General features: G+C 44.9%; 3 protein-coding genes across 4 annotated transcripts in view; 1 reads left to right on the top strand and 2 right to left on the bottom strand.

The window, feature by feature from the left end:
- The first annotated feature begins 269 nt into the window (after positions 1-269).
- Positions 270-2,660, top strand: LOC108601761 (pre-mRNA 3'-end-processing factor FIP1). Its single transcript, XM_017989685.2, has 3 exons — positions 270-1,716; positions 1,778-1,929; positions 1,988-2,660. Exons 1-3 carry the CDS (start codon positions 270-272, stop codon positions 2,519-2,521), a joined length of 2,133 nt encoding a protein of 710 aa, XP_017845174.1. The 3' UTR covers positions 2,522-2,660.
- Positions 2,661-3,419: 759 nt separating this feature from the next.
- Positions 3,420-15,214, bottom strand: part of LOC108601493 (retinal guanylyl cyclase 2) — a 28,168-nt gene continuing 16,373 nt past the window's right edge. The window contains exons 4-13 of one of the 2 annotated variants that reach the window (XM_033294006.1): positions 10,826-10,936; positions 10,324-10,675; positions 9,865-10,251; positions 7,375-7,465; positions 6,279-7,318; positions 5,977-6,153; positions 5,464-5,921; positions 5,229-5,406; positions 5,111-5,122; positions 3,420-5,044 (exon numbers count right to left, since the gene is read on the bottom strand). In XM_033294006.1, coding sequence (XP_033149897.1) covers positions 3,886-5,044; positions 5,111-5,122; positions 5,229-5,406; positions 5,464-5,921; positions 5,977-6,153; positions 6,279-7,318; positions 7,375-7,465; positions 9,865-10,251; positions 10,324-10,675; positions 10,826-10,936 — 3,965 coding nt within the window. In that variant the 3' untranslated portion in view covers positions 3,420-3,885. Of the gene's footprint in view, positions 5,045-5,110; positions 5,123-5,228; positions 5,407-5,463; positions 5,922-5,976; positions 6,154-6,278; positions 7,319-7,374; positions 7,466-9,864; positions 10,252-10,323; positions 10,676-10,825; positions 10,937-15,214 lie in introns of those variants that run through there. The other variant, XM_033294005.1, reaches the window with a different exon arrangement.
- Positions 12,192-13,937, bottom strand: LOC108604025 (trichohyalin). Its single transcript, XM_017993275.2, has one exon. The coding sequence runs from the start codon at positions 13,853-13,855 to the stop codon at positions 12,239-12,241; it is 1,617 nt and encodes a 538-aa protein (XP_017848764.1). The 5' UTR covers positions 13,856-13,937; the 3' UTR covers positions 12,192-12,238.

The following is a 15,214-nucleotide window of genomic DNA, read 5'->3' as shown; positions in this document are numbered from 1 at the left end:
TAATAGTTTAATAAATATAAAAGATATAACGATTATTAAGGGCGCTGCCACATTTCTCGATTTTTTAAGTTCGCGCCATTTGCTTAAAACTTATCGGATTATCGATAATTAAAGTTGCAAAAACCAGCTGCAAAATAGCTATTTTGGCAGTACTGTGTAAAGCTAAATAGAAAAAGAAGAAAACGAAAGAAAACAAATGGTAATATTATAATATTAGACGTTTAAAAAAAGTGGATTAAATCGCGGATAGTATAGAAATAAGCTCAACTATGGCAGATGACACTAATGAGGATAGCTGGCTGTATGGCACATCGAATCCAGACTCCACAACCACCGAAAATGCCAGCGATGCTCTGGCTGCGGAGCACGAGGCGCTTGCGGCGGTTACCGGCGAGAAGCCCGGTAGCAGTACGCTGCCGGGATTTCCTAAGGAAGAAATGCCAGAATATGGCGAGTTTGAGGATCCTGCTAAGGAAATGGAGGAAGATGAGGAAGCATTGCCGGACACAACAGATATAAAGGTGCGTAGGGGATCTGGCTCGGACACGGCTGGAAGTGGCATGGGTGATGACGGATCGCAACATGAGGATGCAGAAATGACGGATATGACAGAAGGCGCACCCGGCACAACATCGCGCAAGGAACGCATGGGATCCGGCTCAGATGAAGATGATGACGATGACTCCGACGATGACATCAATGTAGTTATTGGCGATATCAAGTCAGCGCCCAGCACTTATAATATCAAACAGCGTTCCAATCTGCTGGCCGCCACAGGCGACAAAGCAAAGCCCGCAACTCAAGGTGGAAAGTTTAGCATTGAAGACTTTGAAGGCGCTGGCACCATAAATGGCGTGGCCGTACATGAATTTAGCATAGATTCGCTAGAGGAGAAACCCTGGCGTAAGCCCGGTGCTGACATAACTGATTACTTTAACTACGGCTTCAACGAGGAGACGTGGCGTGCCTACTGCGAACGTCAAAAGCGCTTCCGTGTGGCCGAAAGCGGCGTGGGCCTGGCCAGTCTTACTCAAAATGTCAACCAATCTGCTAACTCTGGAGGTATGCCTGATGGCGGTGGCAGCAACATTACCGTAGGATTGAACATGGGTGGTGCACCAATGCATCATCACCAGTCAATGGGCGTTATGGGCGATGGACCTATGCAGATGCCACCGCCAGGCATGCCGCCGATTATACAACATCAACCGCGTCCTGGAATGGGTATGATGGCGCGACCGCCGCGTCCAATATCTACCACTGGCGGCGTCAAGGAGAATGCCATACAAGTGATGACAGCAGAGTGTCGAGAGTATTCACGTGGTGGCTTGGGGCCAATGGCGCCCAATTTCCCACCACCAGGTGCTGCGGATGAGCCCTTCTTCCATGAGCCGGAGCCGTTTGACTATGGCTATGAACCCACGCAGGAGTCACAGTGGAATAATGACAATGCTGGCTGGGTGCCGACGGGCATTAAGGAACTGACACCCGGACCGGCTCATCAAATGCCACAAGGACCTCAAGGACCACCGACATTAGGTGGACCGCCAGGTATGCCGCCACAAATGAATGTACCGCCGCCTCAAATGGGCGGACCACCGCCACAATTGCGGGGTCAACATGCACCGCCCGGAATGATGCCGCCCAATATGCGCATGCCCCACAACATGGGCATGGGTCCACCTCCTGGCATGATGCGTATGCCACATAATATGAGTAAGTTTAGCGCTAAATCTGCTTAAAATTTTATAATTTGTGAAACTATTTGCCAACTTAGACATGGGACCACAGCAGCGAATGCCCATGGGTAACAATAGCAACAATACTAATTTGACCGGGTCGCCATCGACGGAGCGCAGATCTGGTAGCTTTGATGATGAGCGCGAGCGGCGGCGACGTGAGAAGGATAAACAGCTAAAGAAGGAGCAGGTGAGTGACGCAAATTATTTTAATTCGTTATGTATGTTAATTTATTTATTTGTTGCAGGTACGGAAAGATTTTATGGACATGTTGCGTGAACGACACGATATTGAACGCCATACGCGCTGGTACGACATCAAGAAGAAATTCGAAGCAGATCCAAGATATCGCGCGCTAGACTCAGCCTATCGTGAGGAATACTTTGAGGACTATTTGCACCTACTTAAGGAAGAGAAGCGGAAAGAGAGGGAGCATAAAGAGCGGGATCGTGAGCGTAGCAGTCGAGGTACGCGAGATAAGGATAAGGACAAGGATAAAGAGAAGGAAAAGGAAAAAGATAAAGACAAGGACAAGGATAAGGAGGAGAAGAAAGATAGGGAAAAGGATAAGGAGAAAGAAAAAGATAAAGATAAAGATAAGGAAAGTTCAAGCTCAAGCTCAAGGCGAGATCGATCACGATCCAAGGATAAATCGAGCCGTCGAAAATCCAAGTCTCGAGAAAAGGATCGAAGCGAGCGTAGCAGCACCAAGCAAAGCAGCTCCTCGAAGAGTAGCGATAAAAAGAAATCGCATCGCAAGGACAAAGAAGAAGGTGAATAGCATTTATTTTGGCAGCAGTGGCTGTCTGCTTTAGAATGGCCAGTAAACGATTGCGCACCACTCCTCATCCATATAGACATATAGAGTTAACTCTGCAGAAACACTTCCAATAAAAAGAAATCAATCTACCTTAAGAAATTCCCAGCATTATGAAATAATTATTTGCAGTGGCACGTTGAGGTTTTAGTTTTGCTATTTAAAAAAATTTTAAGAAATTTCAACATTACCAGTAAAACAGAAAGTTTACGTTTTCATACATTATTTATTTTTCAATTTACTAAAGTTGTTTACAACATTTTAAATATACGAAAAAGGATAAACGCAAACGTGACAACAACGTAAAAAGTGACAGTTTAATTAACAAAAAGTAAATGCACATAAATTGTATAAAAAAGCATTTTTTTGTTGCTCTACTTTACAACATGTAATTGACATTTTTGCTGTTGTTATTCGAGCAAACAATTTAAAATGCATTTACAGAAGAAACAAACTTATAAAAAGTTATAACTTTTTGATGTTCATATAGTAGACTAAATACTTTATCGTTCTTAAAGCTAGGCTTGTGTATGTTATAAAACGTTTAGTTTAGTGGGATCGATTTGAATTATATTCCAGTTGAATTTTGCTAACGTCTAGAATTTATTAACTGATATATTTGTTTATATATTTTAAAATTGATTTAGTTACATGCTTGTATATCAGTTAATACTTGACACAGAATTTGATTATATAGCTATAGACATTGAGCACTACTACTTTGTATATTTAAATATTTTTTTAGAGTTTATATGTTTTTGATCAAGAATTTTTATAAAATTAACAACGATTGTCTTTAGAAAACTAAATTCACGTATATAATTCTGCTTACATTATAATATACTATATATCTGTAATCAACTATGTAGTTTGATCGTAATACTTGTAACTGTGTCTATTTGTTTATGTTTATTTGTTTAAAAAGGAACTTTATGTAGAAATACAGTTTGGATTAGAGAATCAGCCAAATGCTTAGTTCAGTTGTAGAGTTATGTTTTTTGATTTCGTCTTTAGTAGGTCAGATAAGTAAACTAATGCCAATTGATTACTCAAATTATAATTCAGAATTGATCTTTACTTAGTTATCAAATGAAATTTGAAGTACATATAACATATACACTAAAGCTAATAGGCTTAGGACCTTGACTGGAAATCCATACTACGGTAGACGCATCTCAGAAGCAATCTTCGAATTAAGTTGTACTTTCATTTTGCTGGCATCAAGGTACTTTGCTATTTGCACATCACAACACTCTGAACTCTTCCATTCTCACATATATAAAGCTTTAACAATTGCTGGCCACTCCAGAGCCAGCTTAAACCGTATCCTATCTGCTCAGCAGCTGCTCCACATTTAGCGTCAGCTCCTGCCCAGCTCGGCTGCTCTGCTGTGTGTTAGTGGAGCTGTCGCTATTGGTGCTGCTGTTGTTGTTATTGTTATTGTTGTTGCTGTTGCGGCGGCTGTGTACCTGGTGGCCATTTAGAGAGCGCGACGGTGCCGGCGAGGTGGGCGCCGAGAGCAGGGGCGGGCTAAGTTGATGCAGCGGCGGTTGCTGTGGCGATTGCGCCTCTAGCGTGGAGGGCGGACTGCGATTCAGGTTGCTATCCAGGCTGCTGTGATGCTGTGAGGAGGCGGGCGACAGCGGTATTTCCTCAATCTTCTCCAGATCCTGCGCCACTGAGGTAGAGTTTTGCTTATGGTTGCGACTCAGCGTGCCCTTGGGACTGCGCGAAGTGTCCTGCAGCATGGGTATCTCCAGCATGGACTGCTTGCTAGACTGCAGCAAGGCCACATAGTTGCTCGCCTGCAGCGACAGCTGATGCTGATGTTGATGCTGTTGCTCCGCCCGCGTCGCCTGATCATCGCGATCCAAGCTAAACTGTCGCCGCAGCAGCCGACTAGAGCCAGGCTTGCTGTCAAACTTGGAGGTGCTGCCACTCACAGAGCAACCGCCACTGCCTGTGCCGCTCGTGCTCGCCGCGCCGGCGCCACCTGCATTGCCATACAGATACTTGCCGTCGTAGAACTGCGTTAGATTGCTCTCGCTGGGACTCAAGCATTTGTAGTGATTATATGGCGAGCTGAGATCCATCATTTCCTCTATTTTCTTATACAGCCGCGAGCTGGAGCCGCCCGTGGAGCTGGGCAGCCGATTGAAGCTGTTCGGATTGAGCAAACTATCCGGCGTCAGCTCTGATAACTTGCGCGACTGCGGACTTGTGCTCGTTGGTGTCTTGGTAGGAAATTCAGGACACAGGGTGGCATTGGGGCTAATGGTATTCGTGGAATTCGAGTCCAGCGAATAGGAGTTGGGCAAGTTGCTGGAGCACATGTCCGCATTGCTGGGCGGTGTTATTTCTACCTTAACCTCCACAGACTCTCCAGCCAGCGAAGAGCTCTGCGATGAAGAAGGATTCGTGCTAGTTCGTGATTTGTTTGCCTGCGCCTTCAACGTTATGGAATTGCGTATGAGCGATTCGTCCAGGCTGTAAAATATTTTGAGTTAATATTTGGTTTGGTTTGCATTTCAGGTTTAGTGGCGGATTACCTACCCATGTGACTCTCTAAAGTGCAGCATGTTAAATGAAGCATAAAGCATTAAATTTAATGTTTAGTTTAGCAATTAACAACTAAAGCTTAAGAAGTATTTGTTATATGTAGCCGACTTACCCAATTGGCGGTGGAGCAGGCAATGGCTTATCGAAGCCCTTCTTGCCCAGCAGCCAAAACGTGCTCATCATGCCCTTGCCCTTGATATCAATAAGTCCGCGTGGCTCAATGGAATATCCACCACGTGCCTCTAAACGATCGCGGGTTTCTTGCGACATGTGTATGCGCCAGGAGGAGCCTAAGCAAAGCAAAGTTAATTCATAGTTGCAGCTATTGTTTGCTTTGTTATGCTCACCTGTGGATTCCATGCGCGACGCTGTGTTCACTGTATCGCCAAATAGGCAATAGCGCGGCATAGTTAGACCCACGACGCCGGCACAGCAGGGACCAGTATGCAAGCCAATACGCAGCTGGAGCGGCACGCCTGGCAAATGCTTTACATTGAAGCGACCGCTTTGATGCAACAGATCCAGAGCCATGTCGGCTATCTGCTCAGCATGATCGGGTATCTTGACAGGCAGTCCACTGACCACCATATAAGCATCGCCTATTGTCTCCACCTTGTACACATTGTAGGCATTAATGGTGGCATCAAATATGGTATAGAGATCGTTGAGCAAGTCCACCACCTGCACGGGACTGCAGTGAGCAGCGATGGTAGTGAAGCCCACAATGTCGCTAAAGTAGATGGTAACATCCGAGAATTCCTCTGGATCCACAGCCAGTCCCATTTTAAGCTTCTCAGCCACAGAGCTGCAAATTGTTTATGCATAACTTAAGTTGCTTTGGATTTGTGTTTAAATCTAACCTGGGCAACATGCGATTTAGCAGCTGTTCAGTCTTCTTTCTTTCAATGTCCAATTGCTCGGTGCGCTCGCGTATCAGCTCCTCCAGATTGTTGGAGTACTTCTCCAGCATTTGAAACATGGTGTCCACAAAGTTCACTTTGCGTCCATGATTCAGCATCTTGAAGCGCTCGTAAACGCTGCAAAGCAAGAATTTTTAATCTTTTTTTTTTATCAACTTCAAACAAGTTAGAGAGTAAACGAAAAATATTTTGCTGGCAACTAAATAATTTATTTTAATGAGTGTCAAATTAAAGACACTTACGAATTAAAATCGGGTCGCATGTCCGGTTGCTCCGCCCAGCACTGACGCATAATATTAATGGCTTCCGGTGGTGCCGCCCCCTTCGAGACCGAGGGTCGTATTAGTGGCGGTGGCTTGCGAATTTTGGCAATTATATCATCCGGAGCGAGCGAGAGCATGCAGTAGGGCTCACCACGCACCACCACCTCCTGCATTATAATGCCAAAGGAGTAGACATCGCCCAGCTGTGTGCCCAGCTGCACACGTCCATGTTGATGGTGATGATGATGATGCTGCTGCTGCTGTTGCGTTGTCTTCATGCTGCGCAGCAGCTCAGGCGCTGTCCAAAGCAAATCCTTGGCATTGCGTGGTAGCGGCTGCAGGCCCTGCGATTCGTAGAATGCATTCAGCCCGTAGTCCGTAATCTTGAGCACCCAGCGTGCATCCACTACGCAGTTTCTGGAAGTGAGTGCGCCATGCACGCGCAGCGGCGAGGCATGCAGATAGCGCATGCCACGCACCAGATCCGTAAGCAGGCTTAGGCGAAACGACCAGTCTAGCTTTATCTCATCCATGATGAGCACATCCTGCAGCGAGCCGCGTGAACAGTAGTCAAACACTAGAGCTGTGCGATTCGGATCCGCCAGCCAGCCTACCAATGGATTGATGTTCTCATGCCGCAGTCCATGCGCCATGACCAGCAGATCCATTGCCTTGGAGCGCAGCTCGGCAGAGCCATTCAGTTGTATTTCCTTCAGCTGCACCAGATCGCCATTGTAGCGCGCACGCATATCCAAATGCGCGGGTATATGTCGCGCCAGGCTGCCTGCGGCTGCGGAGCTACTTTTGCCATTCACTGTCAGCGATGTGCTGGCTCCAGCTGTTCCAGCTGGAGCAGCGCTGCCATTGCCAGCTGCAGCTGCGCCAGGTATAACAAAGCCCAGATTCTTTAGCGAGCCAATGGAGCCCTTGAGCAGATCCGGCTTATCCACTTCGGGGCCACCAAACTCCTGCAGCTGCTGCAGCCAGCAGCAAAGCATTGCTTCAATGCCCTCATCCACCTGTAAAAAGTGTCAGCCATTAGCTGTAGTTACCTAATTGCTTCCGCATAGCTTACCCGTCTCGAATCTACGGGAAAGACAAAGTCACTAGCTGATAGCACAATCTTATTGGGCCCTTTGGACAAACGCTTGCGCACAAAGTAATTTCTGCAAATGATTTAATTATTTTTTTTTAATTTAATATTACAACTTGTGCCAACTCAATCAATAAATTCTTGTTGCATGATTTTTAATTAAATTCTAATTTATTGCTGTATTTATTCATGCACAAATTACTGCCAGCTACAGTAATAGAAACTTTTTTCAATTGCTCGAAAATTTGTTGGGCAGACAGAAATTGCGTAGGCTTGTTCTCTCTGCTGCTGTCAACTGCTGCTGCATGCTTAGCCCAACTTGACCTGCATCAAGTTTGCAGTTGGGCCAATGCTCAATTAACTCGGGCAGCAAATCAAGCGACAGGCTGTACCTTTTACCCTTGCTGACTGCTGACTACTGCATGTGGTTGGGCCCAGGCAATAGAAACTTTTTCCATTGCTACTCACTCACTTGCAACTTGCTTAGTTGGCTGCTCTTTCCATGGAAATGCGCAAATTCATGCAACAATTGTTGTGTGCCAGAAGTTTTGCCACGTGGCCGGCCAAGTGAGCTCAGGTTAAGTGTATTATGCGCATTAATGGGCTTTATCAAAGGCCGAGTCGAAACTCTTTGGACACACGTGTAACGGCTGCTAAGTAGTATGCTACTTTAACCTAACAACAAACAACAGCCACTACAGAAGGTTGGCAGCAGTTAAACTTTTTCTATTTATGGCTCAGCTTAAGGCTTAAACCACAGGAAAAACTTTTAGTTTGTGCGTTAACCAGCTTGATAATCATGGTCGTCGTCCAGCGGCGCGTGTACATCATTTGTATACCCTTGACAGGATGTTAATGCGAAAAGGAAGCAACTATGAGCTACTTACAGCGCTCTGGCAAATTTATGTTACTCATTCAACAGTATGTTGCTAAAATGGCAAAGTTAATGCAATATTCTTAACTTAACTTTGCGTATATATTACATATACGCATACTAATGTCTGCTAAAAAATGTTATAGCTTATTTAGTTTCATATCTTTCGGATATTTTTATTTATTTTTCATTTAAAAAATAGTCTTATAAATACGAGTATATATAATAACAAAAACCTATTTACGTATACGTAATACGCATATACATATTTATATATGTACATCAATCAATATATTAATAATATTTATAAACTGCTGCTACCCCATAAATTACATTTTGGTAACGCCCATGTTCTCATTGATTTTTATCTGAAATTCCTGCAGACCACAGCAACAAATTAGATTGTTTAATACACTTTGATGGCTTAATGTATGCTGGCAAAAATTTTTGAATAGTTAATTAGACAGGCAAGCAACGCTTGTAAGTGAGGCTTTAATTATTTACAAATTCACTTATTAAATTACAAAAGTTTGCTTTTGTGTTGGGCAAAAACATTTCAACTAACGATGAAACTTCAATTTTTAATCAACACCTGGCATAATTAGTTTATGTCACCTTCACGGCTGCTGCGAAGGGCAACGGCTACACGTTTGCTTGTTGTTTATCTGCTGCGCTGCTGTCCGGTTTTGTTTACATTCATTTTTGTGGTACACACACTAATTAAAAGTTGCTGGCCTGCAGAGTTTAACCGTGGGGCGATAAAAGTTGTACGATTGCACTTGAAGTTAACTAGTTTAAAGCCTTAACGTCAAAGCTGAATTGCAGCTGCAATTAATGAGATGGCAGCACTCACACAAACAAACAAACAAAAACACCCCAGGGAAAGTGTTGTTGACATGTCAAACAGTAAATGATTTGCTTAAACGCATTTCAAGTGTGTTGCTCCCACTGAGAGTGGAGCCATTGGAGTGGATATGTCAACTGTCTGGCTGGTTGCGAAGCTGTAACGCAGCGTATGCTACGCTTTGATGATTGTAATTAATTAAATGCTTGTCTTTAATGGCAACCCATTGTGCTACACACCTGAGAGCACACACTTGTGGTTTGCTCTCTGTGGCAATAATTCATTTTGTGGTTGGCGTATTGATTTTGCGTAAATGATTACGCCGCCAACCAAAAACTACACCGTACATCAGCTCAACAACTATATTAAAGTGTTGCAACTATTATAACTGTAGCATGCTCCAAGTCTGCAATTAATAGTGTTTGAAGCTATTAAATTACGCAGGCAACACTAACAAGAAAATATTTTCAGGCTATAACCATTGCAATTAGCAACGGAATTGAGAATATTGCCACGCACGAATTATTTTGTGCGTGGGTTAAGATTCTGCGAGATGCCATAGCAGCCTTTTGGGCGCGCTAATTGATTATTCCAATCTGCTTGGGTGTTTGCCACCACCCCCAGTTTCGCTATGTTTATTAATTATGCTACAGCGTACGCAAATCAAAACCAAATATTCAGAATTTAAATTTACATAAAATGAAAGAAGTTTAAATGAATTTGGCTTAAAGCAAAACTTTGTTTGCGCACTTACCTAACAGCAATGCCCGCAGCCACACTCGCGGCCACAATAATGATCAGCAGGCCAATGCATATGGCCACAATTGTCCAACAGATGGCGCCACAATGCCACATTTTGGCATTGCTAAGCAAGAGCCATTCGTTATAGCCCGGCTGTATCGAGTGCGTCATATAACTGCGCTGGCTTAGCTCCAGTATGAGCAATGGCCGCCATCTGTAGCTGTAGCTAGCCAATGTGGCATCCACAACAATGTCCAGCACAACAAAATCGTATTGGGGCATTGTTCCGGCACTGCCATTGCTCGCACCAATATGTGAAAGCACAAAGTCGTACAACGTGAACAGATTCATAAAGGGACGCAGCTTGTTGAGGCTGGCATTTTGATGAGCCCAGCCCATGCTGGACCACGCCTCTTGCTCTTTATACATCTCCACCTGCTCAGCCTGCTGCTGCTGCTGCTGCTGCTGCTGCTGTGGTGTGCTATCTGCAGTTTGGTTTGCCGTTGTGCGAAAGTTTCGCACCATGGCCATGTCCAGGCCGTCCGCAGTCAGCAAGTGTCGATACTTATCGCTCAGCAGCGTCAGCACCAACAGATTGCTGGTCACCAGCCCGGAATTGGGCAAGGGTATGCTGCTGCTGGCATTACTATTGCCAGTGGCCGCATTGATGCGTGCCAAATATTTGTAGAGTCGATGCTCGACATTCAATGAGCTGGCCACAATATCGATGAGCAATACTTTTGTGTGCTGTTGCTCTGCCCATTTGCCGTGCCGTAACCAACGCAGCGTGCTTTTATCGTTCAGGGGCGCCGTAATAATAATTGCTAAAGTCGGACACACAGATAAAACGGGTGAGTAAGAGTTACAGCTACAGCTACAGCTGTTGTATGTGTGTATTGAATCTCATAAAGTGTGCAATTCTTTTTTTTTTGGATATTGGTTACTCAACCCACTGGCCATGGTAGCCAACATACCTTTGCCGGGCTTATCCTCTGCATGCAGGTCACGTATTCTGTCGCCAATTTCGATGCGATAAGGTATATGCAAGTTGGTCGCTATTGCCAGCGGTAGGCCCCAATTGTCGTCTGCAAATAGAGAGTGTAGCGCATTGAATGACCATGTGATTGACTCATTGAGTAAGTGAACAAATGATTAAAGTCCACGCATAACGAGCTTAAGATTATACAAGCTGGCAACATGCTCTGATGCTTAACAGACAGCCAAATGTTTATTAATGTTAACTTTATGTTAGCCCAATGTTATTCTATACTACGAATGTAAAGGTAATTAAGTTATTCTTCAAATTAGAACCTTTTTTTTATTTTCATTGTAACAATATTAAATCATACATAATATTCTCATACTTATTTTAATGTTACTTAATATGCCTGCTGCTCTATCTAAGGCTAAGGATAAGCCTGCATGCTCTTTTGCTCTCGCGTTCGCTCATCTGCGCTGTTTAAGCGCTAAGGGAGCGACGCACACGATAAGCATCGTTTAGATGAGCTAGACGATAGGTCAGCTTGGGTGTGTGCTAAACAGAGATAAACAGTCTGGAGCTATGCGCATGTCGCTTAATCTCTGGCTTCCTGTGGCTGAGCCTGCATGCTCTTTTGCCCCTGCGCTCGCTCACCAGCTCTGCTCTAGCTAAGGCTAAGGCTAAGCCTACAAAACGCTCTCGCTCTTGTGCTCGCTCAGCAGCGCTGCTTTAGCGCTAAGGCCGCGATCCTAGGTAGGCGATAGCTTAGAGTGGGTGAGTTTAGTTGGTCGCCAGAGTTGGAGCTGTGCGCATGTTGCTTGATCACTGGCCGATTTTTTTCTTAGTCTGCTGCTTTAATCATGAAAGTGATTGCAATTTCGTTTCTCAACAAATCCTAAGCAATTATTTATTTATTTGTAGTCGGTCTGATTACTAATAGAAAATATTTTACTTCTTCATTATTTAAATATTATGAATTTTGCATACATAATTTAATTGATTATTAATATAAGCTGAAATTTAACAGCTTGGCTTAAATATATCAATACCTTTAGGCCTTTAGTTTGTTATCAAATAAATAAGCAGAAAACGAGGCGCCAAAATAATAATACTATGATATTATTAAAAAGGTAACTTTTGCTGTTCCATGCCATATGCTCAATAAGTAAAACTTAATTTTGCCATTGTCCCTAATAGATTTTTGGTAATATAAAAAGAATAGTGCGCTTAAATTTAGTTTCTCAAACTTTGAAAGCTGCGACCGTTCAAGCAGATTTTTGCAAAGTTTCTATAGAAAAGTTGCAGCAGAGCTTGTTACTTTGTTAATTCTGATTAAACTGCTCATTTTTAACATTTTGCAATTTATTAACATTTTATGTGCGAGAACAGCGAACTGTACGAATTTAAATTAACAAATGCAGCTCTTGAACGCATCCTTGCGTGCAGTCTGCGCTTGCGGCTGAACTGGAGCTGGCAACGAGGCAGCATCTCCACCAGCAGCTGCATCACCAGAGGCTGGCTTGGCTGCCTGAACACATGGCAGTGCCATGTAGCCGCAATCAGCGCGTGCGGCTTCAGGACACGGACACTTGTCCAAACTGGCATTGGCAACGAGCTCATCGAATTTCTCCTGTGCCATGGGCGCCTTGGGCACATATTTATTTTTGGGACACGCATAGATTTTCCAATTGGGATGCACCGGCAAGTAGTCGGTGCCATCCTCCAGATATTGTGCCGCCAGCTGTATGCAAATCTCTGGATCATCAACAGCTTTAAGCAGACGATCCTCGAAGCGCTTCTCTTCCTCAGCCTGTACGCGCTTCATTTCGATAATTTGCGCATCGAGATCAGCGCGATGCTGACGCTGTTGGCAAATAATCATCTGAGGTGTGACTGGCGGATGCACAAAGCGATTCTCCAGCATTTTATTCTCGCGCTGCTCTGCATCCTCACGCATGCGGCGCTCCAGCTGCTCGCATACCTGCTGCTTGAGCAGCGCATGACAGCGCGCAGCTTCGGCGGCTTTGATGCGCGCCTTCTCGGCAATGTTGCTCTTGGTGCAGACATCCACATGGTACAGATCATCAATGCGATCGTTCATCATCTTCTCAATGCCCAGCTCCAGTGAGCGCATGCGCTTCACATAGGCAATGTATTCATGTGTAGCGCAATTCAGTTGGCACTTGGCTTGCCACATATTCCGCTTGGCCTCCGCCTCCAGGCGCTCGGTTTCCCGGCAGAAGGCGGCATGCTCATCCTTCTCCGCCTGCCAGGCAGCAAGGCGCTCGCAACGACGTCGCGCTATGTCCGCCAGCAGCTCATCGCGATACTTTTGCTTATCATTGTTGGGTGGCAAATGCTGCTTGTCGAACTCCTCCAGGCGTATCTCTTCGATGAGCTGCGCTATTGCGCGTTCCTCCTGCTTTTTGATTTCGCGCTCTTTGTCGCGCTGCTCCTGCTGCTCGGCCAGCTGCTCCTTAAGCACATGGCATATTTGCTCCTTGACCTGCTCACGCTTGCGCCGCTCGTAGTTCTCCACGCGATCATACTCCTCCCAGCGTCGCTGATTCAGCTTCAGCCAATATTGCTCTCTGTCGCACTCGCGCCGCTTCATGCGCTGATTTTCCAGTATTTGCTCGCTCTGGCACAGCTTGGTGTCCGTCAAATCCTTTTGGCGCAGCGCCTCGCGTATTTCATAGCAATTCTCCATGACCTGCTGCACGCGCTTCTTGTGCACAAAGTGCTTGTGGCGTATGTCGCGCTGCTCCTTGATCTCATGCAGCTGTTCCTGTCGATTGCGTATGTCCTCATCGAAGCGATTCTTCACCTTGGTGGCAAACTCCTGCTCATAGATGGTGTCCTCATGCTCCAGCTGCTTCTTCAAACGATTGTGACGATCCTGCAGATCCTCCTCCGTTACCTGCAGCGCCTTCTTCACCAGCAGCCCAATCTGCGTATGCAGACTCTTCTGATCTGTGCGCTGTATAAACTGAAAGTGTTCCTCGCCCCTGCCATTGTCCTGCATTGTAACCAAATATACTATAATAATGATCTCTATAAAGTACAAACAGCTTTGTGAATTTATGCCTTGCCTATTTGAGTTTAAGCACAAGCAATTCGATTTAAAATTTAAGCTCATGGGAGCAGCAGCAGCAGCTCAGCAGTCGGCTGGGCATTGTGTGTGCATAATTTATGCAAAAAAGGTGTCAACAGTGCGCATTGTTTGAGCGGCTTATTGGTGCATTTTATGGTGCTGCCATTAATTGCCAATGAACAGGCTAATGAGCCATTACGCATACGACGTGTTGTCACAAGCGTTTAACTCAATGGCTGGCAACGTTTTGTCTGAATAAATCGACGCCACAGGCTAATAAAAGAGGCAGCAGCACTGAGCTCAACAGTGAGTTAGCATAAAATATTTACTCACAAAGCACATTTAGTCAGTCAGACTGACTGCGCTCGCTTTCGTATTTGAGTATGTCTGCTGTAGTCCTCGGGCCATTTGAGTGCTTGTTGCCTGTTGTAAGTGCCAAGCATGAGTTGCGAGCTAGCCCTTTACTTTATTAACAATGCAGCTAACACACACTAATTAACCGAACTGTAAACTCAACACTTGCCACAACTTTGTGCCCCAGCAGCAGCTGCAGCTGCTACTGCTGCACCGTCGAGTGCTCAAAGATGTGGGCTAACTTTATACCTTCTCTTCAAATTTCTACGCTGCAGCTGCTTGGCTTGGCACGGCTCAGCAATTTTCCCCCACGGAATATTGGCAAGTGCATGTTTGCTCAAGTGCAAAATTGTGCAATTACGCAGCAGAGCCCTCGCGTTTGCTGTCAACATGCAACTTTCTACTGCAGCGTCTGGCCTCGACCCTCGCTTATGATTTTTGGCGTGCATTGCTTGCATTTTTTTGCAGGAGAAAGTTTTTGCGGTTGTGACTATGGCAATTTGCGTTAACTTTTGTTCTGCATTTGCTGCCACTTGGTAGGCGAGCATATAAAATCACTTCGCTCTTCAACAATTTACGCTGATAATGCGCCATAAATTATTTTAAATTTAGCTATGTAGCCGCAGTCCAATCAGTATATAAGCTTCCTAAGTCATCGAGTGCTTTGCTGTATAAATGCCGCTCTATGAAAATACGCATACGCAGCGTGTGCCATGTGCTGATTGCATTGCAGTTTTGCTAGTCTAAAGCCATACTACACGGTTAGTGTCCAGGCCAATTTATTTACCTGCCCAGGCGTTTATTTTTAGTTGCCGCCTGAATTCAAAAATGTTATTTTGTATTTGTGTTTTTTGCCACTTGACCAGCATAACTATTGCTCTGCTTCTTTACGCTGCATGACATCGCAATGTGTCGTTTTTATTTCGTTTAAAATTT

Source organism: Drosophila busckii, chromosome 3R (genome assembly GCF_011750605.1).
Source record: "Drosophila busckii strain San Diego stock center, stock number 13000-0081.31 chromosome 3R, ASM1175060v1, whole genome shotgun sequence".
NCBI classification, from domain to species: domain Eukaryota; kingdom Metazoa; phylum Arthropoda; class Insecta; order Diptera; family Drosophilidae; genus Drosophila; species Drosophila busckii.
Note: the sequence above shows the minus strand (reverse complement) of the source record. Positions and strands in the feature narration are given on the sequence as shown.